Raw genomic sequence first — 25,843 nt, 5'->3', positions numbered from 1 at the left:
CCAGGTCAAGTTTGTAGCCCCTCTTCTAATGCTCCTAATTTGGTTGTGCCTCTGCCCCTGCTCTATACTGTTGGGGTGCAACATCCTTGTCTGTGCTCTTTGGGTCACCTTGAGGTCAGGGTCTGTGCTTGTCTGCATCCCCACTCCTGGCACAGCGCTTGGAATGTGGTGCTACCAGCCAACACTGACTGAGCATTTGATGTACCAAGCATTGCGCCCGTGTTGACTCAAATCACCCTCAAAATTTTACAATCATCATTTCCATTTTACAGTTGAGGAAACTAAGATGCAGAGGTTCAGTGACTCGCCCACAGTCACGCGTCTGGTCAGCATCTGGTAGATGGGGTGGGAACGCAGCATGACTCCTAAGCCAAGAGTCTGCTCTCAACCCCCTGCTGGGCTGCCTTTCTGCTGGTTGTTTGGGGGATGAGGGGTGATGTCTTCTGTGTTGGGAACCAAAAGGCCCTGTTTCTTTGCCTACTCTGGAGCTCAGGTAGAATGTGCAGAAGGTGGAATGTAGGTCACCATGGCAACCAGATCACCTGGTCGCACATACCAGGCACCAGTTGGTGAGCCCTTGGGCTGAGATTCTGCTGCTGGCAAGAGGAGTGGGGTCGGCATGGGGCAGTGTCTACGGCACCAGATGCACTGGGAGGACCTGGAGGAATACCAGGTGGGCAGGCCAGGGGGTGGCTCTGGGCAGAGATGGGAGTTTCCTGAGGTGGTGGGATTGTTATAGGGCAGGGAGAGGGGCAGCCCAAACCCCGCAAACCTGCCTATTCTAAATGGGTTCTGCCATCCACCGCATCACCATGCGCCTCCTCCAGGTCTCCTGGCTCCATCCTGCTTCCTTCCTCAGTCTCTTCTGTAGCTTCTCTCTCCCTGCTCAGCTCCACCCTCCCTTGGGTGGGGCAGGGAAACTCCCCCTTTCCTGGGGACCACCCTGTTACAGGATGAGTGGAACAACTCTTGCTTGAAGGTAGTGTAGGCCCCTGTCTCTGCTAAACCTGCAGCCCTGGGGAGCAGGCCAGTTCTGAGACTCCCTTCCCTCTGCTTCCTTCTCCTGAGTCCAGGATTTTGGTCTCGTCTTTGATCCCCTCTCCAGGTCTGCGCCAGCATGTTCCTTCCCCAGGCCATCAGGCACCAAATAGGTGCCTCCATTTCCCTGGCTGTGGGATGACAACATGGGCTTTTCCTGCCCAGTCCCAAGCTCTCCACTCTCCGGGGGTCGGGAGAGGGCTGCATGGAGTGGGCAGGTCACTCTGTGTGGTTTCTTGTAGGCTCTGACCTTCTTGACCAGAAACGAGATCCTGTGGTGAGTAGAGGGGCCCTTCCCCTTCCCCTGAGCTGGGGTCCTGCCCTGGTGCAGTCCCTGCTCAGAGTCACAGAGCCCTGGGCATGAGCTGGCATAGGTCAGGAAGAGATGGACCCAGCCCCAGGGTTCAAGGTCATGATTCCCAGCCTGACTGGAGTTGGGTGAAACCTCAGGCTTTGGGCTGCTGTGGGATCCAAGTCAGGGCCTCCTTGTAGAACAACAGGGGTGAACAGGGGGGCCTCGCTAGGATGAGAGCAAGATCAGGAGTGAACTTGAAAACAGGTCTGAAGCCCATCCTGGCTGTTTCGTGGCTGACTCAGCACCTCCCCTCCTCAAACCTCTCTTTGGGGCCTGGCATATGGCAGACACTGTGAAGCCGCCGGGAGGACCACAGTAGACAGGCACAGGCCCTGTCCTCAAGAGGGCTCTGTCTAGTGGGGAAGCTCCAGACCCAAGTACTGTCCCAGCAACCCCTCCCAAGGGCGGAGAAAGTGAATGGTGGGAGGTGTGTGAGGGCCCAGCCTGGCCCAAGAATTTGGCACGAATCTAGGAGCTCACCAGGACATGTTGGGTGGGGCTGGGGTGAGAACATTCTAGACCCTCAGGACTGGGACCGCTCCCCTCATCATCTCTGCTGGGGCTCACCCTCCCTAGCCTGGAAGTCCCACTTTCCACCCTATTCTTGGGCAGGGTAATGCCTTTGCTACAAGCTCCACCTGCCGAGGGATGGCGGGGGCCCAGGGGGCTCTGTTGACCAGAGCCACATTGTTTTAAAAATACTATTCACTCATTTTTTTTTAAATATAGAAAATGATGACAACACTCAAAATGACTCATATCCTAATATCCATATAACCCTCATTGATATTTTCTAAAAAGTAGCACTTGAATAAAGATGAAAATTTGAAAGTAATAGGTAAGATGGCTAGAACATAGTCTAGAATGTCCCCCTGGAGCACTGGAAGATCAACCGGGGAGAGGTTATAGTTTGGCTTCCTGGAAGTCAAAGGTCTGTGTTCGAGGCCCAGGTTTGCCACCTATTAGCTCCGTGACCAGTTCTGCACCCCCATGAGTCCCCATGTCCACACCTATGAAACAGTGTGATGTGAGGGTGATGGCACTCACCCCCCCCCCCCGAGTTGTTCTGAGATCAGATGATCACATGCATGGCGGGAGCACGTGGGTCATTTTCATGCTATTATTTCCTTCTTGCCAATGAGACCAGCTCAGAGAAGTGAAGTGGTTCTCCCAAGGTCACACAGCTTGGAAATAACAGATCATGGGACTGAAAGCCACATTTTCAGACTAAAGATAGAGCCATTCATAAAACACCTGCAGGTTATGCTACCCGGCAAAAGACTATAGACCCCGGGAGTGGGGGTGAAGCAAGGTCCCTGCGCCCTGGCTGCGATGAGAGGCGTGGAACTCCAGGCTTGTACGGGAGCTGTGTTCTCAATCCTGCCCGCTCCATACAAACCCGGACTTACAGAGCCGATGGTGGCCTGGACCCCACCCAGCCCAGAATCTGCAGGGTGGGGGTGGCATAGATCCTTTTCAATACGCTGCCCCCCCCACCCCCATTCTCAGATGGGACCCAGGAGACAGCCATTGAATTAGGGAAGAAAAAGGCCCAGGAGGGGCTTGGCAGGTCCAAGGTCCCCCAGGGTTTGAGCCTCAGACCTGGTCTCCTCCCTGCCCCAGGGCCTGCAAGGCCTCAGGCAGCCCCACCCCTCGGCTGGGCTAGGTGTGGAAGGCAGCCGCAGCTCGCACTGCTGGATTTCTGGCAGGCAGAATGTGTGAGTTTTTCAAATGGCTTTGACTTTTGAGTCCATTAGTGATTAATTCAGAGTTCCATTTAGAGCCTGCTGATCCATATTTAGAGGAGAACATTTCGTGGCAGCCGGAGATGCAGCCACGATTCATCTGTGTGCAGCCCACCCACTCGGCAGCCTGGAAGGCCTGCAGCCTGGGCAGCCCCCCTCCCCGAGGGCCCTCTGGCGTGGGGCCAAGACTCTCATCCGGGTGGTGGTCCTTGGGATCACCGCATACCAGCAATTGACAGTATTCCCCAGACCCCTCCCCTGAAGGCAGCTGGACAGCCCCTCTGATAACATGATGGCTCTGGGCCTCCCTGCTGTCCTTCAGTGTCAATTCCCCCGTGCCCCAGCCAATACTCTTGTGGAGAATGTTACTCCTGTTCTACACCCCGCTCTTCAACTCCTTCCCAAGCTTGTCACAGTAGCTCTGGTCGGGACCCCTCAAACTTCCGCCACTACAGGTCCCATTTGTCAGGCCCTTCTCACAAGGCAGCGTGGCGCCCCGGATGGGGGTTACTTCCCTTGGACCAAGTCAGATCTTAAACCCAGATCTGTCTACTTAGAGCAGCCAGACAACTCGCCTTGGGTCTCACAGCCAGCAGGACAGGGGTCTGGCCCACTGATGTGGCAGCGTCCAGGCAGGAAGTAGGCAGCATTCAGCAGAGGCAAGGCAAGCGTCCAGGCACTAGCCAGTACCATCTCTAAGATCCGAGGCACGCTGTGGAGAAAGAGGTGGTGCTGTGGAAGACGGCCACGCTGTCTGCAACAGGAGGGATACGATGGGAAGGACACCCCAGCACCTGCTGAGATGGGGAGGGGGAGGGAAGAGGGGGAACCCTGACCTCTCTCACCGCCTGCAGCCTCCGCTGTGCCTCACTTGGGCCAGTTATCTGGAAGCCAGAGGCGGCGGGTGCCGGGATGCGGCCAGGAGACATGAGTGGAGAGGCTCAGCGCGGGGGTCTGGGAGGCTGGGGAGTTAGTCTGGTGAGCACACATGCCGACTTCCTGTCCATTCTCCCCGGGCTGGGCCCTGAGGGGCATCTTTCCATTCAGCCATGAAAAGATGAGTGGCCAGATGGGGAGCAGGTGGGGGCTCTGGGTTCTCCTGGAGCCGGGTCCTGGAAGGGTCCCCTCCTCACCTGCACATCTCTACTTGTAAAATCACCCTCCAAATTCTGTACTTAGTCTCATGTCCCTGAACCCCACCAGAGATTCATCTGAGGCAACTAACCTGGCAGCGACAACGAGGGGCCTTTGGTCTCTCCCTCCTGAGTCTCGTTTGATCCGACAATTTGTCTGGTTGGACGGAGGAAGGGGAGAGGGGACAGAGGAAAGGAGAGAGAGCTCGTTGCGGGGCATAAGGGCCATCGGGGAGAGAGGAGCAGGCCCAGGCCAGGTGGGACAGCTCCTGCCATCATGGTTCAGGTGTGGACAGAGGGTGCAGACACCTGGCGCGGGACAGGAACCCAGGCAGGGGGCAGACAGGCTCGCCTGAGGGCCTGTGAGCTACAAGCACTCATGTGCCAGGCAGGTGCTGGCGTTTGGTTCCCCTCCTCTTATTTATGCCTCATATCTTCTGTGTGTGTGTGTGTGTGGGGGGGGGTTATTAGTCCCCTTGTAGGGAAGAGGAGACTGAGGCTCGGGGGGAGTCAGACCTGCACAGGGTGTCAGCTCTCCCAAGGGGCAGGGTTGGGCTTTGAACTTTGGCTCTAGATGCCGTTTTTTACCTCTCTCCTCCCACCACACACGCGCGCGCCCTCAAGTCTCGTTCCCATTGAGCTCCCGCCACAACCCAGCTCCATGGGAGCTGTCACTGGTGCCCGTTTCTGAGATGGTGAAACGGAGGCTCAGGAGTGAAGTGAGGTCACCCAGCCCTGCAGGATCTGGAGTCCTGGCCTCCCGGGTCTCACGTCACCACGTCTCCTCTCCGGCTGTCACTGGTCCCTCAGACCCCAGAGGCTGAGAGTGATTCGGGAGCTGGGTCCAGGATGGGGCCGGAGGGACAGAGGTGAGGGCTCGTGCGCGCTGATCCGAGGCAGGCTGGAGACGGCCCTTTCCCTCTCAGCGGTCACACGGCCTTCCTGCTCTCCGCCTGTCACGCAGACAAAATGCCCCAGACCGTGTGAGACCCCTTCCTCCGCAGAGGGCCAGCGGGAGAGGGCTTCCTGCCCACTCCGCCTCACCTCTCTCCTCAGCATCCACGACACCTTCCTGAAGCTCTGTCCCCCTGGGAAATACTACAAGGAGGCCACACTGACCATGGACCAGGTCAGCTCCCTGCCGGCCCTGAGGGTGAGTCCCAGACGCCGTGTGTGTGTGTGTGTGTGTGTGTGTGTGTGTGTGTGTGTGTGTGTGGAGGGGGTTGGGGGGGAGGTGCCCAGTCGCTGGAGTCTGCTGAGCTGCTGAAGATGGGGAGGGGCGCCTGGTGCTGACCAAGGGGCTCCTAAGCCTCCAGGTGCAAGGGCGCTGGCTTCCAGACACTCCTCACACGCCAGAGGCAGGACAGGTGTGATAGTGTCACCACTTTTCAGGTGAGGTGCTGAGCTGCACAGAGGTGATGGTACTTGCTCAGTTCTCGCAGTTGAAGGTAGTGGCCTCAGCTGGAGCTTCTCACCAGCTCTGCCTTCATCCCCATTTGCCTGCAACCCCCTTTGAGCTCAGCATGCAGCGCCCGCCCCCCAAGTCTCCTTGCTACCCATTTAATAGATCCATCTCCCAGCAACCCTACATGGGCCAGTTCCCTTTGCTGTCTTTTGCACCCCAAACTAGGCTAGTAGGAAGGTAGGGGCTCCCTATAAACCATTCAGGCCTTGGGGAAGCCTAGCTGCCAGGCCAGGCCATCTGCCTGGCCCCTCCTCAGTCTTTTCTTCTGCTCAGGGTATCTCTGCGGGATAGGGCTTTTCTAGAGGGGTGGAGAATTTTCTCAGGTTCTGCCCTGAGAAACCGGGAGTAAGACTTGGAGCGCGGGGACAGTCCTGCTAACCTGTCGCCACATGTGAGGACAAGAAAGGACACCCAGAAGAGGAAGCTCTTTTCTCTCCCCCTTCAATCCTCCCTGACTTAGCCTGTTAGATAAGAGGACTGAGTTGAATGCTCATATTCCCCTTCTGAATTTCCCCACTTGTTTGCTGAATCCTATAACCACATACCCAGGACACACACGCCCTGCCCTTGCTGTGAGGCTACCCTTGTGCAAATCACCCTGGGCCTCCATTTCCTGACCTGTGCAATGAGCGAGGTTGTGGGGATGACAAGGAGTTTGCACTCGCTCCTGAGGCCTTCTTGCACCCTAAGGGGGCTGTGCTTGGGGGGAACACCTGCACCCCATGCTTTTGGGACATTCTCTGAGCTTGTGTCCTTATTGTCAACAGGCCTTGCCCTTCCCCCAACAAGCTTGGAAGTGCCCAGAGGCGCACAATAAAAGAGCTCCCAAATCACTCCTGAGATTTTTAATTAAAATGTGGGCTGCGCATAGAAAGGCGATGTCAGGTAGCAAATCACAGCCGTGTCAGGCTTCCTGGTTTATCAGGATCTCAGTGAAATAATGGTTTGAATTTGTCGTTGTGCAGTGAAAGCCATCCTCACCCCTGTCTGGAACAAGATGGGCTCAGAGAACTGTGGGCACCTCTTGGAGGGGGGCCAGGACCAGGGTGGGGTGTCCTGCGGGAGGTGGGAAGGTTCAGGGGTCTAAGATAGAGGCAGGGCAGAGATAACAGAGGGCTGAGAAGGGGTGTGGAGGGAGGAGGGGCAGTGGGACTGTGTGGGATTATCTCAGGACATCATTTCCTAACAGGATGGGAAGGAGTAAATTCCTCAGAAAGGTGAAATAACTGGAGAATGTGCCCAAGTATAATGTGGGGCGTGGATCTCTGCTACCTGCCCGCCCAGCACACACACATGCCCCCACCTCATGCACACGTGCATACATACATGTGCTGAAGCATGCCTCTGCCAGTGGGGGGACTTCTCTCCAGGCCAGCCTATGGTCTCAGAGACCCTGGGCTGGAGGCAGCCCAGAGGCGACACGGTGTGTCAGGTGTGGAGGCCCACACCGAATGGGGGTCTGTGCCACTGGTCAGACTTAGAATATCTGCATGTCCAGCCTGGGAGGAGACTCAGGGCATGCAGCCTAGTCACTGCAAATGCTCCTCGCTGGGGTTTTACCCACCAAAGACTGAGGCCCTGGAAGGGATCAACTTCATCTCCCCGGGGTCCAGGTGGTGGCAGGAGGACCCTGACCCCCCAGGTCCTGCCTTCCACTTCTCATGGGCTTCTCTGGGCTTGGCTGGATGCTGCTGCCTGGAACTTCAGGGTCCCTGAGGCCACCAGGAGAGGGCACTACCCTGGAGCGTGGCAGGTGGCCCCAGCACTTGGCATGCCCTACCTGGGAGGGTGTGAGGGTGGGTGGGCTGGCACTGGACTAGGATCAGGAAAACCGGGTCTGGGCCCAGCTCCCTCACACTCCATGATGACACATCGCCCCTCTCAGCGTCGTTTCCTCTCTATGAAACAGTCTGTACCGCTGTGCTGTGCAACAGACGGCGCAGGGGTGAGGCATCGTCCTCCTGACCGCCCACTCCTCTCTTCATCTGGGGGAGGGAGTCGTGTGGGGTGGGGGCTGGGGGCAGACCTACCGGAGAGGCCTGGGGTCTGCAGCGGGCGATCAGCAGGGGGTCAGGCTGCTCTAGAGAGAGGGTGAAGAACCATTCTGGGGGCTAGAGCAGGCCATGACCACAGGGCGGGGCTGGGATCTGGAGGGCTGGAGCCCCAGACCCACAAATGCTTGTTCTCTGAGGTGAGGCTGGAAATTGAAAAGGGGTCTGGGGTGAGATTAACTGTCTTGTCTTACTGCATATCTGATGGTCACGGTTTTCACCTAGCAAGCCAGCAGCTGCCATTGTAGAAAAACTGGAAAACACAGAAAAGCAGCAATACAATAAAGATGATAAAAATCCTCCGGTGGTCAGGACCATTCTGCCTTATTTCTTTCTAGATCCTTTTTTTCCTATGCAGAAACATGTTTGCTGGGATCACATTGACTTTTTGTTTGTGGCTCTCTTTAAAAAATGTGGTTTCTTTTTACGTTTCTAACTGGTTCTGAGCAGCAGGACCCCGCTCATGAAATTGAGGGTGTGAAGGTTGCCCACTAGGGAACACAGCAGGACAGCATCTCTGGGGTGGCGCTGACTTGCTGAGAAGAGATCCCAGGTGGGTCACTTCACAGAGAAGTGATTGGGGTGGAGAGAGGGAAGGGGAGGCAGCAACTAAATCCAGCCAAAGAAATTGGGGGGAGATGTTGGGGGTGGAGCCTGTTTTTCTGTGCAGGGAAGAACAGAGCTACCTTCAGGTGCTCCAGGCAGACGCCCTGTCCCTGTCCTGGAACGCAGCTTTCTTGAGCTTCCGGTCATTGAAAGGCATCGAGGGAGGGGAGTAGACGTCTGGCCCCGCGTGCAGCACACGCTCACACCTCAGGGGACGACTTGCTGCGCTTCTGGGCCCAGACTTGATCTTGTTCTGTGTCAACTTATATCCCAGACTTTGGACTTTCCATAGTCCAATAAAATTGCCCCCACCCCCACCCCAGCCACCACCACCCAATTTCTTTTGGAGGAAGGACTAGAGATGCCAACTTTCCAATTTTGCCAATTAAGGGCACTTAAAAAAAAAAAATGTCATCCACAATCACCATCATTTTACTTTTTTCCAAAGGTTCATTTTAGAACAAAAACGTAAGGCAGCTCTACTCCCAGAAGGAAGAGAGTTCTTTCCACACATGTCCCTTTTTGTCGCTATTTTTCTCCCCTTGTTCCTGGTTATCAGGAACTTTGTCACTGGTGGTCCCTGATCCTCAGACTGGCTCTTGGGAATTTATTTTTTATTTATTTATTTATTTTTTTAAAGATTATTTATTTTTTTTATAGAAGAATTGGGGTACAGGCCAGAGATGCATGGGGGGGGTGAGAGGATTCACCAGAGACAGAGTGAGGAATAGAACAGGCAGACGGACTGAAGTACACTGCTGAGGGGAGCAGCGGGCGAGACAGAGACATCTGTCCCACCATGTGGGTTTCTCCATGGCCGGCCGGGAATCGAACTTGTGCTGCGGAGGCTGCAGATTTCTTCATAAGTTGCGTCTTAACCCCTGCGCCACCAGGGAGGCCCTGGCTCTTGGGAATTTATAAGCAGCTCTGACGCTCCTTCTGGTGTGTTTCTAGGCCTGCGCGAAGCACAGAGCTTGCGTCCCAAGAAGAGCACGGACAGGCTGGGAGGCGGGAGCCCGAATGTCCCTGTGTCCTCTGCAGCTCCGCGCCTGTCGCTGCATGAGTCACACTGCCCAGAACACATCTCTGGAAAAGACTTTGCGAACTGGGCCCCAGGGAGCAGTGGGTGCTGCTGTAACTTGGCTCAGGGGCTTGAGTGGTCTGGGAAGAAAGTTCTGTTTTCTTTACTTGGGTTCACTCATGTGAAAAGTGGGTTGGTTGATGTTGGGAAGGGTCTGCCTATCGGGGGCGGGGGGCTGACCCCCAGAGCGTTCCAGGGAAAGTCTGATGACAAGAATGCCTTGCTGGGCCTGTCTATGGTCCCCTTTTCTGATCAGAAATTTGTTTTCTTTTTACTGCTCTATTCGGTGTTTTTAAAAGTGAACTAGCTTAGTGTTTCTGTTCTTGTAAATAACGATCTTGCTTTCTGTAAACATGGTTGAGTAGTGGCGTGTGTGATCTGTTTCTAGTTTCCAGTCCAGGATGGTGGACGGCAGGACCTGAGGGAAGGCCTCAGGGGCTCAGGACCAGCCTGGTGGAGGCTTACATAGTGGGCCTTTCCCAGACCCTCTCGCCCCCTTTGGGGCTCCCGCAGACAGACGGTCAGTGCGCATGGTCAGTGCGAGGTCCACCTTCTACCACGTTTACCTGAGCATCAATGCTGTAGATGTCCTGAGAAGTTTGCAAGCCTGAGCTCCCAAGTTCATCCTGCTCGCTGTCTGTCCCCAGTTTTTCTGAGCCATTCTGAGGCCTACTTATTGGCTGGGTCCCTCTGCTTAGAATAGCTTACAAAGGACTCACTCCCAAAGCTTTCACAACAAAAAGTCCTGACAGTTATTCAGCCTCTTGGGAAATCACCAGGGTGGAACAGAGTAGAAGGGGTAAGGGTAGAAGTGTACTTTTAAAAAATTTTTAATTTTGGGGGGTAGTTTTTAGATCAAAATGGTTCATACATGCCAAGAATCAGGTTATCCTAGCAGGGCTCCTCCTACCCCTGCGCCCCCTTTCTGGGGGCAGCCACTTCAGCTCTTACCTGAGGCTTGGTATTTGCCTCCCATACATCTGAAGAGCTCACTCGGATCCCCCTTCTGGATGTCTCAGCTTTTTTGATTCAGCTCTTTCCCCTTCCCCACGTCCATCACCTCCAGCCCCTCGCCATCCTCCTGTCCTCTGAAGCTCGTTGTATAACCACCTCGGATAGATCACTCTTCGGTGCTTACATCCTGATGACTGCAGATGCTTGCAGAACTGAACCATGAAATAAACTGTGGTTACTTTTCTCTTTCAGTACATTTTGGGGGTGGTGTTTTCTTTCCTGGATGTAATCATTGTTTTTGCTTAGTGTTCTATGAGCTTATCACTAAGTCAACACCAAACCTCTGCCAATCATCTAAGTCTTCTCTAGCGCACTCGGTAGTGAGGTGGTTTGTACACACGACATTTTCTTGGCAGGATTTTTCTTGGAGCCTTCTAGCAGCTGGGCTGCCTCTGGGCCTGGCCCTGGCACACATTGTCACCCTGAAACCTTCCACTGCCATCCAGACTCTCTGTCCTTGGATCTTCCATTTCCTGTGTTCTTTTCTTTTTTTTTTTTTTGTGGAAACCTCGCCGGTGGCGGGGGAACGAACTGGCGCTGCAGAGACTGCAGGCAGCCTCGCAGCCCAGCACTCAACTGCTGTGCCACCAGGGGAGGCCCTCCTGTGTTTTTTTCTTTTCATTTACACCCTTGTTTTGATGGAGCAGATCCTCTAGTAGCTTCCTGATAAAGGATGTATGTTTTGATATCTTAGATATCTGAAAGTGTCTTTAAGATTCTCTGCTCACACTTGCGCGTTTAGATGGAGTTGAGTGATAGGTTGGATATCATTTTTCTTCTGAATTTGGAAAGCACTAGTATTGTATGTTAGCTTTCACCGTGGGAATGGAGAAGTCCAAAGCTACTCTATTCCCTGGGTTTTTGCTTGTGTGTGTGTGTTTTTTTTTCTTTTTCCTTTCTTTCTGGAAATTTGCAGACTCTTCTCTCTGATTCCAGCATTCTGAAATTTCCATCGATGTGAGTTGATGCGGGTCCTTTTCCTTGTATGCCAGGCACACAGAGGACCCCTTTGGTAGAGAAATTGGGGAATATATCAAACTATTTTCTTGGATAATCTCCCTTCTGTTTTCTTTGTTCTCTTTCTGGAATCTAGGATGCTGATGTTGCACATCTTGGTTGCTTCACTTTTCTAGTTTGGGCTTCACTTTTTGCTCTTCTGTGAGTTTTCTTCAACTTCATTTTCAACTCTAATTCAGTTTTTCACTACCGCCGTCATAATGTTTAACTTCAAAGAGTTCATTTTTGTTTACTCTTTATTCCCTTTTTAAAAACAGCATCCTCTCCTTCTTCTTGGACACAGTGTGTTCCCTGATCTCCTCTCAAAAATCCTTTTTTTCAAACTTGCTTGTTTGGGTCTCTGTCGTGTGGTGCATTCCCTGGATGGTTCGTAACCACCTGCTCATAGTCAATAGGCAGGGCTGGTTGCTAAAAACCCTCTGTTTTAGCTGGAGTCTCTGGGGGGGGTTTATTGACGGGGAGCTTCCCTGGAGAGTGAGCCAAGGAGCCAATTCTTGGAGGAATCCCTAGAGAAGCAGGGAGCAAGCTCTGGCTGCCAGTGCCCTAGAGCTAGGCAGGAATGAGGGCAGGAGGGGCTCTCAGGGTTCAGGCACATGTATTGATTGACTCTACTTCTCCGTGTGACTGACAGCCCCAGCGCAAAAAGCCTGTCTCCTCAGACAACAACCCTCCAACCTTCTGCAGGAGCTGGGGAGAGGCTGGGGCTCAATGAGATATTTCTTAAAACTACAACTGCTTTTCTACACTTTGAATCAAGCCTTTTTCAGTTGACCTACATTTCTAGTGGGACCAGGTAGCTCCAGTTTAGAATCGTCTGGAGGACTCTGGGCTGTAGAACAGTTGCCACCAGAGTTCCTCGGCTTCCCCTGTGTGTGTCAGGGCTGCTGGCTTTGTCGTTCATGCTTCCAAAATCCCTCTAACTTTAGGGTCAGTGTCAGAGGAAGCGAAAAAGATGCAATGTTCAACCTGTGCCCTGACCCAGGAGAACTTAGCCGATGTCAGCGGGACATTTCAAAAACACCCTGTCCGCCAGGGCTGTCTCACAACCCCCACCAGACAGCAGCTGCCCGACACCACCTCCCTCCCAAGTACTGCTGGGACCTGGCTCTCCTTGTCCCATTGATTTCACTGCCTGAGAAAAAGTTCCAGAGATAAGAGACTGGCAAGCTGACCCCAGATCTGAGGCACACAGCAGGGGAGGGGGCGGGAAAGGGGCAGAACAGAAGGAAGGAGCACCAGGGACTGTGGTGATGGACCACGGGTGTGTGGTGGTGGGACAACCACAGGGACTACACCTGAGGGAGAAACCCAATACTGTCCCCGGATGACCAGTGATGTAAGGAAATAAACAATTTTTTTTTAAAAGGGGATATTTGTGGAAGCAACCTGGTAAATAGGGGTTCTTGTCCACTCCCCCTCTACATGGCCCTTTACTGTGCTTTGTGCACAGTAAAGGCACAGGTCTTGGGAGCCTTTACTCAGAAGACTCTGGGCAAAGGACAAACAGGAGAATCACAAATGCCAGGCCTTTGCAAAGCTCAGGGGTTTGTTTTGGATTTTGTTCTCCTTACATTTATTTTTATTGAGGTAGCAGCTCTGCACATGTTCTAGGAGTCAGGGCCACGCCTCCTCAGATGGAGGTCGCCACACCACACCCGCACCAATACCAGCCCCCTCCACCACAGCCCACCAGGCCGCTCCTCTGCTCCCCCTACCCCTTCCTGTGGCCTCAGTTCTGCAGCCAGATTCCAACGGCTTGTTTTGGTTTGGCTTTCTCTGTTCCCACGCCTCACTTTTGTATTCCACATATGAGTGAAAGCTCATATTCTTGACCCCAGCGCCAAACACCCAGGCTACCCGGCGAACCCCATCCTTGTAGAGAGACCCAGCCTGAGACACCGTGGCCATGCCCGTCAGCATCTGCTCCCCGCTTCTTAGGACACAGAGTGGCAAGTCTGGGGTAGCATATGTCCCTGAGGCCCCAGAAGGAAACCCCAGTATTGTCTGTGGCTGGGCCGGGGCTGGGCAGGCCACAGCACACCTGCTCCCAGCCCTCCACGGCCTCGGCCGGCTGAGTTACCCGCACCTCCAGCTGGGGAAGCAGAGGGTGAGGGGGGTTAAGCGCTTCACCCAGAGGAAACTCTGCTGTTCTGAATGACCATCCTGCTGCTTGCAGAGGCCAGGCTGGAAGGGGCCCAGGAGCTTTTGGGTTTCTGAGCCCCTTTGGCATGGAGATGGCACCGCTGGGGAGACAGTGCTGGGAGGGGAGGCAGTACCTGGCTCTAGGGGTCTTCTTGGGGCATTTTTGGATCAACTCTGTCCGAGCCTTTTCATGGCCACCACTTCACTGCACCTCACAAAGGTTGGGAGGCGTTTATAGACGAGAGGCCTGCAGACAGGCAGGAACCACTAGGTCTCAGAAACTTCAGAGGCTGAGCCGAGGCTTCTTCCATGCACCATGTTCTGGGCTCCACCATGTTCTGAGGGTGCTTTGAGGCAAGGCTCTGGCTGCCTGCTGCTAAATCTGCCTCCTGGCTCCTAGCCTCTGAGCCACGTTCCACCAGAGGGCAGAGCGGATCACCAGGGCAGGGCAGCAGCCCAGGAAATTTGGGAGGGTGGGGAGGTCCTTTAATCACCGCAGCGCAGGCCCTGACAGCTGGACCCGGGATAATCCTCATTGTATTTAGGCCACTGCCTCACACTCAGATATTCTCCTGGGCTTGCTGGAAAAAGTAGCAGACTGGATGGGCAGAACGATTCTCCAAACTTGTAAGATGACCTCAAGGTCACCCAGCAGGCAACATGTGCATACACGTACGTATATGTGTCTGCATGTATATGCACACGTGTGGCAGGGGAGGCAGGAGGGGAGCAGGAGAGGTGGCCTGCACGGCTGGTGACCAAGGGGGACTGGCTCTCCCAGCTCTGGCTGGGACGCCCGGCAGAGCCTGTGCTTGAGCAGCAGATCGCACACGTAGGTCTGTATACTGGGGCATGGGGAGCTGTACCTCACTCCATTTCACTTGGCAGAGACGCCCCATCTCCCCGCAAGCCTAGCCTCTCAGGCTCCTGTGGCAGGCCTGGGAATTGTCTGATTCCCAAGTCCCCAAACCCGGCCCCAACCTTAGTGCCCAGACTCCCGAGTGAACAAACATTCTACTGAGAGAGGAGAGGAGAGAGGACGGGCCTGCCAGCCTCCCAGGCTCCCACCTCGAGGGCCTTCCTCCCAGGGCGGAGATGACCCCAGCCTTTCATCCCCTGGACAGATGCACACTGGCGCTCCCAGCACCCCTCTCCCAGGAGAGATACTGGGGCGAATCAGACACCCAGCACCTCCCTGAGTGGACATGGTGAGCTCAGCTCCCGCTCACACAGGGCTGTGGGCGGGGCCACTGCGGTCCAGCCGGACACCTCGTCCATCCCACCCTCCCAGGCTGCCCTGAGATCTGCTCTGTGCCGGCCACTGCTCTCACTTAACCCTCCAAGTGACCATGGGAGGAGAGGGCTACGAGCCTCATTTGCAGCTGGGAAGCAGAGGATCAAAGGGGTTAAGTAACTCTCCACTGTCACATGGTTGATGAAAGGCAAGAGTCTCAACCTCAGCACCTCCCAACCCCCTGGGGGGGGGGGTCCGGTTCCCTGATGCAGAGTCAGAGCTGGGAGGGCAATCTGGCAGCTGGCTCACTCCCTGCATTTTCAAGCATCATTAGATCTTTTTCTGACAACTTCATCAGTTAGCAGGGCTCGGAATTGGCAAAAATCCTTATTTAGACATTCAGCCAAAGAATTAAGAAGTGGTTAGTTTCAGAAAAAGCTCGGTGATGTAGGACGCAGTCGCTGCTCTAGGCTAAGCAGTCAGCAGCAGAGACAGGCCCTGGCCTCCCACAGCAGACATGCCACGGACACTGGAAGCCGGGCCCGGCCCTGCTCTTGTCAGGCCTCAGTTTCCTCATTTTCCAAGTGATGCCTCCCAAGCGGGTAGCTAGGAAAGCCTGGCCAGCCGAGAAGAGCTCCAGGTCCTTGCTTAAGTGTTTCTTCTGCCTTGGCTAATTCCTTCCTTCTCGTTGGCCTCAGTGTCCTATCTGGACCCTGGGGCAAGGCACAGAAGACCTGTGGCCCTAAGCTGGGGTTGATGAGGGTCCGGGGGCCTGCAGGGATGGTCAAGGGCAGCTGTCTCCCCGAGCATCCTGGAAGGAGAGTTCTGTACCTGCTGCCACCTAGGGGTCGTGCTCCTAGAGGGGGGCTGGGTGTAGGATTCCCACTATTTGCTGGGTTGTAATTTGCTCAGTGGTGTTTAAACGCCTCTGTCAGCAGAACTGGAGAGGGGCTTGTTTGCACTGGCATAAAGCTTGACTGTTCCCTGCCACCTCCCAAGTCCCACGGGACCCTCTCATCGACCCTGGGAAGTAGCTACTTATTGTCTGCTTTTCAAAGAAGGGGAATTTTGGGTGTCTCAGTGACCTGCCACAGTCACCCGGCAAGTAAGCGTGAGGACCAGAATCAAACCAGCACTGCGGTCCTCGTATCCCGCGCTCTGAGCATCTTGCCACACTTTTCGCTTCTTGGGAGGTATTTTTCACTCAGCCAAACCCACTCAGGCCGCTAATTGGTTCTGTCAATGATTCATGATTTCTCTCCAAGCTCCCAAGAGCAGGATGTCTAATTCTTGCTTGGAGCACTTGAGAGGCAGTTTGGCAAGTGGAAGGCGGGTGGGCTCCTCAACCAGATGGGCCTGAGTCTGATGCTTTGCGTGCGGGCAGGCGAGTCCCTCAACTCCTCAGAGCCTTGGCTCCCCCTCACCTTTAAGACAGGGATGACAAGCCCCCTTTTCAGGACCCCGAAAGGATTCAGTACCCACCCACCACCACCACAAAGCTCACATCATTTCGTTGCTTCTCCTTGTGGAGGTTCCTGGGAGGCAAGGCAAGAATGACCGGTCCCCTACAGATGAGGAGCTGGAGGCTCTGGCAGGTGGTAGAACCAGCAGTGCCAGGGCTGGGATGGGGCCCTGGGGAGCTCTGGTTCCGCCAGGAAAACCATACATGTGCTGGAGGTGAGAAGTGAATCTGGGCTTCTTTCCAAAGGTGGAGCCTTCTCCCTACAGACAACACTGAAGGGATCATTTTAAAACTATTGCCCACGCCTGAATTCCCCAGTGGCACTGAGGGAACAGGCTGCAGAGGGCTCAGGGACAGGCATGCCCAGCACCCTGGCCCCAGTCCTGCGTGCTCAGAGTACAAGATAAACAAACCCCATCTCAGATTTTCAAAAGTCCTGGTCCCAAGGGCCCTTCTCAGCCTGCTGGCTTGAGGCTTTATTCCACTCATGTCTTCTCTGATAACTTCATTTGTGCCCCCAGAGACCTCAGACTTGTTAAAAATAGAAAAATAAACAATATTGTTCCTGACATGCCCCTTCCCTGCTTTGGGCCTCCTAACGAGGTGCTGGCTTGGCTGCCTGGGGCTCTGTTCCCAGGATTCGCAAGCCTCTGTAGGCCTTGAGCCTGCTGCTGTCTCCATCCACAGGGACAAGACAGCCGCAGCCCAGGGGCTTGAGCCCTGAGGTGGGGCAGCTCCGGGCCACCTGTCTGGAGGGTAGGCAATGTCAGCTCTGCACGGCTGGGATGTGCTAGAACATTCACCAGGAGCAGGACGGGCCCAGCCCAGCACAGGCCCAACCACGGAGGGACCTGCCAGAGGCCTCCTCCTCTTAGCTCTGGCCTCAGCCCCAATGAGCCAGGTTTCTGTGGCCGGCACTGGATGAGGCCCCCAGGACACAGCCCCTCCAGCCTCCCAGGCTCTTGAGATTTGTTGCTGAAAGTCCTGGACTGTAGTCTGCAGCATGTGCGTGACCTCAGTTTCTCCCAACTGAAAATTGGGCCTGATAATAGCAGCCCTGCCTGCTCCTGGGCTTATGATGAGAATGGATGTGAAGGTGCTAAAGCCTCCTGGGAGGAGAACAAGATTGAAGTGTTGGGGAGCAGCGACTGGAGGCGGGGGCGGGGGGCAACACCCCCAGGAGTGATGGCCGGTCCTTAGATGTATCAACTTTATACTGGGAGGTCAGAGGGAAGGGGCCAGGGTCCCTAAATTGCCACCTGGCTGGTTGGTGGAACCCAAAACCGCACCACTGGGAAAATGACTAAGAGGCAAGGGGTGAAGGCAGGCAGGGGCGTTGAGTCTGAAGACAGACTGAGGAGGACATGGCCCTCTCTATGTCCATGCTGGTGGGTAGAGGAGGAATTAGATTTGACCGAACAGTGGTGCTAATGCGAGTGGGAGAAGGGACACTGGGGTCAGTTTCAGTTGGCCTGCAGGCAAAAAATTCCTGAACAGAAAGCACGCTGGAAGCAAGACTGGGCTGGTTCAGAGAGAGCAAGCTTCTGTCCCCGGAGGCCCCCTGGCAGGAGCTGATGGCACAGTGCAGGGGGTGCAGGCTGCAGGTGGGGGCGGCCCACTAGCCCTGGATGTTGCCTCAGAGCCTAGAAGCAGAAATGAGAGGTGTCCATCCATCTGTTGAAAGTCCCTGCATGCAGAGCCCCCGTCAGGTTCTGGGAGAGGATTCACCCTCCTCCCCCTTTCCAAATGCCAGAGGGAGGTGCTCCCAGTGGCCTTGCGAGCATCAGGGGGAACTGACGCATATGCCGTGACAGCACATCACCGCTCAGGCAGCAGCGAAGGCCAAGATCAGAAGTGACTCCCCTTTGAGGACTAGAGAGACCCATTTCATCCTGCCCAAGCCCTTGCTCACCTAGAGCCCCCCTCTCGCCCCGCTCCCTATCGAGCCCCCAGGACTCACGCAGCAGCCGTTCAGCCCCGCCATCAGGGAGAACAGCCGGCGGGGCAGCTCTGGGCCATGAGCACTGTCCGGCCAGCTGCCCCTGCCCTTTCTGTCCTGGGCAGATGGTCTCCAGGAACAGGGGGGCTCACTGGGGAGAGGGGAGGCTGTCCCACCGGGCCAGGTGGTTGAGGTGGCCCCGCCTCCACCCTCCAGTGCCATCCTCTGAGCCAGCCAGCACCCTCCCCAGGGAGAAAGGGAAGCTGGAACCATGTGTCTCCAAGCCAGGAGGGCAGGATGGAGGCTCCAGAAGTTGGTGGAATTATCAGGAATAGAGAAAGGTGCTCACTGTTTGCTGGTTACCAACCTGTGGCTCTGCCCCATGGAACGTATCTGGGGAGGTACAGAGACCGTCTGGTCTTCCCTTCTCCTGGAGCAGCTTCTGCCCGGCCAGCAGAAGAGCCTCCCCATATCTACACACGGTCTGGAGCCCCCGACCAGGTTTGTTGGGCGCAGACCTCCTCGCCCCACAGAGAGCAGAGCAGAAAAGAACAGCAAGAGCGCCTGCCTCCACCCTGCTAAGAAGGAAAGTCTGATGGCCTAACAATTGTCTTTGGAATGTACTTTCTTTTTGAACTTGTTTTTAATTTATTGTTAAGCCAGTTATGTCAGCATAAAGATACATTTTCTTAAAAGTAATTCCTCAGCAACCAACCAACCTCACATACGTTTTTATTTTTCCTATTTCCTTCTGCCAACTTTCCCAGGTCACACTTTACATCAAGGTAAACACATACATATAATTTTACTTTGCTTTTTTCCCCATTAGGCATCAATTTTTTTGGTATTGTTTCATAGTCTGTGTAATTATCATTTTAATGGCTGTGTAATTGCATTGAGTTCTGATTTACTCAACCATCTCCTCCTCCCAAGACATTAACATTGTTTCCAGTTTTGGGTTGATTTTTTTCTTTTTGCTACTATAAATAATTTTGCAATAAACATCCTCATGTATTTTTTCTTCATTTTAAAAACTTATTTCCTTAGTTTAGATTTCTAGGTTCTCCTTGGAGGCATGAGATAGATAGGGTCGTCCATTCTAGGAATTTGAACTATGCAGCCATTAACATGGCAATTATACTGATTATGTAGCAACATGGAAAAACTTTTATGCCTCATGAGAGAAAGAAGCAGAAAATAAAAAAAAAGCTGGGCTCGCAGATAGAGCTAAACCAGGAGTGGGAAACCATGGAGACCTGTGACATTCCACTGGAGATCCGCTCCAGGCGGACACAGATGCCTCAGCAGGACTCTGCATGTCCTTCTCCAGGAGGCACTTGCACGTGCGCACCTGTGTGTGTGGCCCATTCCATTTCCCCACCCTCCACGTGCAAGGGCTCCCCCCAACTTGCAGAGCTGCAACTGCACAGCACCCCGCCCTGCGGCCCCCGGCTGTGGCAGCTCCTGGATCTACACTGGGTCCCCTCCTGGCTCTGCTGTCCAGCTGGCGCTGTTCTAGAGAAGCTGCTGGGGACCCGGGTGCAGAGTGGCACGTGACTCCTGCCACCCAGCCTCTGGGCAGCCTGCCCCTCCCAAATGTGGGCTGCTCAGGGCACCTCTCACCCCTCCCGCAGTCCTCCTGGCGCCGGTCAGTACTCGTGGCAGCTACCCCTGGGCGCGCAGCCTGGGCCCCTCGCTCACCCTGGAGCTCGACACCCCCATGTGCATTTTTCCTATTTCAATGAAGCATCTTCCTGGAAGCTTGGGGTTGAGGGTCAGGCAGACGGGGATGAAATTCCTGCTCTCATTTGCTTAAGTTATTTCACCTCTCTCTTCTTCGGTTTCCTTCATCTACACAGTGACTTTCCCAACATCTGCCGCCTGGGTTGCTGTAAGGAATAAATTGGGTAATGTGTGTGATTGTCGAACATTGACTGTGTCGGCCACGAACACTGGTTTCCCGCCTGCCTACCTGTGGCCAGGAGCAGGGCCTAGAGGTCTGGCCTAGAATGCCTGGGGCTGTTGGCCGGCTGGCAGGCCCGACAGGCTGCTGCGCCTGGGGCAAGGCTCCCAGGAGGCAGGACAAAGAGAACGCGGAGTTGGGGGTTTCAAAAGCCCAACTGCGCAAAGTGTCTGGGACGGAAGCCATGAAGGAGCTTTGGTTTTGGATTTCATGGTGTTTGAGGAGTCACTGCGGTATGGCTGTGGGTCGACTCCAGATGCACGGTTGTCACTTAGATAGACAAAAGAGACATGTTTGTCCCCACACAGAGAGGCAAATGACGCGCTCACAGGGGAACATGTTCCCAGGGTGTCCTGGGGTGGGGGGGTCTCCCCAGCCAGCTGCAAAGCAGCCCTGACACCAACCAAATGGCCGCTGCTTCCAGACAGGAAGGCTGCTTATAAACAGCGGCCGAGCCGGGAGCGGCGAGGGGCGAAGCAGAGCCCTCTGCCCTGCGCAGTTCCCTGAACTGTGGGTGCCTGGTCTGCTCTGGTGACCTCACTATGTTAGTCACCACTTCCTGCTTTCACAAAGTGCCTTTAAAGTACAGGTACAGATTGTGTTTTAACGGGTTTTTATTTGGCTGCTGGGAACTTGTTTGCATTTTCCACAGAGAAGTGTGTAAACTGTTGTCAGGTTCCCAGCCTGAGCCACAAGTTGATGCTACTTGTGGGGCAACAGTAAGAAAACAGTCCTGCTGCAATACTCAAGCAGCCCCGGTGCACCCAAAACCAGGTCCAGGTGGCTGGGAATCGCCTCCTTTCCACTCTACCCTGTGAGAGGACAGAGCTCTCCTCCATTTTTTTTGGGGGGGGCCTTGCATAGGACAGGAAAGGGGCTCCTGTGACTCCATGGCCCGTCTTCCTCCATATCCTCCACATTTGCTTCACTTCCCATGTCCCCCCACGGCTTCTTGACTGATGCCCACAAACACTCCACCTGTGCCTGGCACTGTATGAATTTGGGGGAGCACCAAAGAGGGAGGCCCATAGAGGAGGCCCCCCTCTGCAGCCCCAGGAGGGGGGCAGAGTCTGATGTCCTGTGACTCTGACCTGGCCACTTAGTCCTGTCTCAGGATTGGCTACATCAAACCCACCGGGGCAGCTTGCTAAGGTAGATTCTTGGGCCCTCCCCAGAGGTGCTGACGCAAAGCCCAAGGTGGGATTCAGGGACGTGAGAGCCTGGGTGGGTGCTCAGCCCATCTGCCCAATCCTACTGCACAGCCGCTCATCACCGGAGTTGCTCTCCTTTGAGTCCTCTGGAGAGCCGCAGGCACTTGAATGTTGGATGTGTTGCAAGGCATCATAGAGTTGATTGCAAGCTGTAGAAAGTGGTAACGTGCAACTGTAAATATTGATAAACAAGGGGGGGCCAATTCATCTTTTTGGTTCCTTTTTTCTTTTGCCTGCGCAAGTTGTACTATTGAAATGATGACATGGGATAAGCCCCAAAAGTTGCAAGTTATCAATATATTGTAGAGGTCAAATCAAGAGTTTATATACTAAGCTTTTAGAGTCAGTCTGGCTCCAGGGCTTCTGCTCCTTCCACTCCCTACCCCAAGTCTCCCCCAGTACATCACTGAGCCCCAGTCCCCAAAACTCAGGCCCTCAGTCCTCTGAGTACCTCTGTCCTGGCAGGTTGCCCTTCTGGAAGGTTCCTCAGAGCATTGGCAGGTACCCGTAGGCCTGGAATCTGGGGAGAGACTGGTCTGGTGGGTGTGAGCCAGGTTCAGGCCACGTGGTCCCATAGATGTTTAATAATATTTAACATTTTTACTGCCTTTCTCCCCTATTTGTTCCATTAGCGATCTGTCTCCAGCTGCCGGCAGGACACATCCTCAGCCTGTCCCTGCCAACCCATCTGTCACCAGGAGACAGCTCCCATACGGGCCTCTCTGTTTTTAGACTTCAGGAAGGTTGATCATCTAAAACGGAGACTGTCCCTTTCTTATAAACAACTGGCAGGAAGGGTGCCTCCGGGCCAGCCAGTGGAGGGTTGCATTCACCTAAATGAACTCTCATTCCCTAGATTCCTGCCTCCAACTCCCCTGAGAGGAGAAGTCAAGGCTTCTCTCCACCTGCTGAAGATCATACCAACCAATCTGGTTCTTGGAGGGGCTCCAGAATCCAAATTAAGCACCGCCATGACCTCTCTCCCCCTCAGTTGACATTTTATCCAAGTAGGAGGCTCTGTGAAGAGGGATAGGAGAGCCCAGGAAAGGGGAGTCCACCTGCCCTGCCTGTGTCCTACTGCCTGGCCCATGGCACCCCCCATCTGGCCTTGGTTCTTGCCTCTGCCTGTCTTCTGGCTGGTTTCTCCTTCCCAGACCTTGTGGGTCTGGCTCCCAGTAATGCTACCTTATCTAGTTATTGTCATGTCAGTTTGCTTGTACTTGACACAAGCACGTCCCCCACTCTGCCTGTTTCTAGAGATTTCTATAAGCAACTAAGCTGAGTCCCATGGACAGAGACAGTGTCTCCACCTTCGCCCCGCACCCAGTTCAGTGCCTGGCTCACAGTAACTCAGCCTCATGCATTTGCTACAAGAACTTAAAGGTCAGGTATGAGCTATGTGTCTGTCGCCCCAGCTGAGGCAGTCAGTCCTGCTGGCTTGTTATCTGAGTAGCTGCCACTGGCAAGGGCATGGCCCTTGGGGTAATGTCTCGACCTTGATATTCTACATGTGTAGTCATGTGATTTTGAGACACTTTCTTGGGAAAAATATCATACACCTTTTGTGCAAGTATGCACAGGGCAAATTCACTATGGATTGGGGCAGACAGATAAAGGAGGGGCCTAGTGGATTTTTCAGGCTACTGCTCTCTTGGGGAACCAGGTACACAGGCACACCAGGCAGGGAGGCTGGCATGCAAGGAGGCAGGCACAAGTCGGGTAGGGGGGCTGGGAGACAGAGGCAGGCCACTGGGCCTCCCAGCCCCCCACAAATCTCCACACTTGTTTTCTGCCATTCTCTTGTGGTCTTTACCCTCTGTAGTCAAACAGCTGCCCTCTCTTAGCCACCCACCTCTGAGTGACGCCGTCCTTATAGCCCTGACCTTTAAGCCGAGGTGTGCACACTTATGCATGCCCACACCCATGCTCCAGGTATCCACATTCACGGACGCGTGCCCCGTGCCCACGCTCCCAAGCGCCTCCTGCAGCAACACGATCAAGGCTGCAGGTAATAGCCACGGAGGGGTGAAAAGCCTGATGAATTCCATTTACCCTACAATACCCCATGGAGTCCAGAGTAGCTCTGTAGACAAAGCACTGAGTTAGGAGTTTGAGTCCCCCTTCCCAGGCTTTAGCTTCCTCTCTAATGGTAATGGTTATCCACCTGCCTGGGAGACAGTCACCTGCCTGGGAGACAGTCACAGCCTAGCCCAATGCTTTTGCACACAGTAGGCGCTCACTCAATGTTGGTAAACGGACTGTCCCACCCCAACTCAACATTGCCACCTTCTGGTAGAGTTACTATAGTGCAGAAGGTGATGGCTCAGGCCCAGGCCTTGGGATTCTTCCTGGCAACAGGATTGCAGGGAGAGCAGCCTCCGTGCAGGGGTAGCCTGTTCATCTGCTCTCAGTTATGCCGGAAGCGCCAGTCATCTGACTTCCAAGCAACTGCCCCTTTATCAAGCTCCTGCATGTCCTCAGGGGTAGTTACTTGCCAGATGCAGGCTGTTGAGGGGCAATTAGAATGGGCTCTTCCTGAGTTGACATGCAATTCCTGACTTCTCATTCCTTCCGGGGACCAACTCACACAAATGAATGAGGACCTTTTATTCACTGGCATAAATACTTAACTCCTTTCTTTTCTAATATAAACACTTAATGCTGTTCGTTCCCCGTATACGCTGCTTTCACCGAACACGACCAGTTTTAATATGTTGTGTGTTCACTTTCACATACTTCAAATTATGTTCTAATTTCCCTTGTGCTTTCTTGGAGGATTTAAGATATCTTTCCGTCATTGACTTAATTTTTTTGTGATCAGATAACATTTTTGTATTAATTTTACGTTTGTTGAAACCCGCTTTATAATCCAGAAAACAGCCTTTGTAGGGAAATGTTCCAAGTGCACTTGAAAAGGATGTGTCTACTACTGTGCTGAGTGTTCTATAAAACGTTCAGTAGGTTGAGTTGGTGGGCAGCTTTTTCAAGCTTTTGATATCCTTGATATTTTGTCTACTTGTTCTATCAATTATTGACAGAGGGGGCCCTCCCCAGTGGCGCAGCGGTTGAGCGCTGGGTTGCGAAGATGACGGCGACCTCTGCAGCGCCGGTTCGATCCCCGGCTGCTCCCCGGCCACCAGAAGAGGGTCCCACATGGTGCGCAGACCTCTCCTGCCGCCTGCTGCTCCCCTCAGCAGTGTACTTGGGTCCTTCTGCCTGCTCTGCTCCCCGCTCTGGCTCTGTGAATTCTCTCACCCTCCCGCGCTTCTGACTGTACCCAGTGCTTGTATAAATAAATAAATCTTAAAAAAAAAGTAAAAAAAAATTGACAGAGGGATGTTGAAATCTCCAGCTACACATGTGTACTTGTCTTGTCGAAAGGATTTAAAATGAGAGAAAAAGGTCTTTTTAATTTACATGCTTAGTTATCATTTCTGGTGTTCTTCATTCTTTTGTACAGATTCAAGTTTCCTTTTGGTATTTTCCTTTTAATTTATATATAATTAAAATATAAAAATTTCCTGTGAGCTTCCTTCTAGTCAGTTTCTCCTCCACCAACAGCTGGCAAGTACCAGTCTGTTTCCACCCTAAAGTTTTGCATTTTCCAGAATGTCATACAAGTGGGCTCACACAGATGTAGCCCTTTGGATCTAACTTCTTTTACTTGGCAAAGTGTGTTTAAGAATCACCCACATCATTGCATGAATCAATAGTTTGTTTTTTATTGTTGACAAGTATTTCACTTTCTGCCTGCACTGGTGTTTATCCATCCTCATATTGAAGTACACATTGATATAACTAGCCTTTTCATTCTTTTAGTGATATTTTCTGAACAACAAATTCTCAATCTTAATATCCTCCAATTTATGAATATTTTCCCTCATGATTAGTGTTTTTTGCATGTTGTTAAAGAACCTTTGTCCCAAATCATGACGATGTTCTCCTATGCTTTCTTCTAAAAGTCTTCTTATTAGTTCTCCACATTAACAATGATCAATCCAAAACTGATTTTTTTATATGAGGTTGGAATAAATATTTGTTATTTTTCCTCCTATGGATAGTACTAAATCCATCACTGCCTATTGAAAATACCCTCCTCTCCTCAAATCCATTGCAATGTCATCTTTGTGACAAGTCCAGTAGTCATAAGTGTGGGTCTGTTTCTGGAACCTATTATAGACATTGTCTGTCCTTGCACCAACACCACAGTGTTAATTACTGCAGCCTTAGCACGGATCTTGGTATCTAGCTGGCTAAAAACTTCAGCTGTTCTTCTCCTTTAGGATTGCCTTGGCTGTTCTTGATCCTTTATATTTCTAAAGATTTTTTAAAATTTTATTTATGCAAGAACTGGGGTACAGGCAAGAGGCACGGGAGGGTGAGAGGA

The 25,843-nt window shown here is 53.3% G+C and overlaps 1 protein-coding gene across 1 annotated transcript in view; it reads left to right on the top strand.

The window, feature by feature from the left end:
* Positions 1 to 619: 619 nt before the first annotated feature.
* The window catches only part of CIB4 (calcium and integrin binding family member 4), a gene marked incomplete at both ends in the record, with an annotated part of 37,977 nt that continues 12,753 nt past the window's right edge, over positions 620 to 25,843 (top strand). The window contains 3 exons of the mRNA XM_084236016.1: positions 620 to 673; positions 1,281 to 1,315; positions 5,328 to 5,424. Coding sequence (XP_084092142.1) covers positions 620 to 673; positions 1,281 to 1,315; positions 5,328 to 5,424 — 186 coding nt within the window. The remainder of the gene's footprint in view (positions 674 to 1,280; positions 1,316 to 5,327; positions 5,425 to 25,843) is intronic.

Source organism: Talpa europaea (assembly GCF_964194135.1).
Source record: "Talpa europaea genome assembly, chromosome: 6".
NCBI lineage: Eukaryota > Metazoa > Chordata > Mammalia > Eulipotyphla > Talpidae > Talpa > Talpa europaea.
This window is presented reverse-complemented; position numbering and strand designations above follow the sequence as displayed.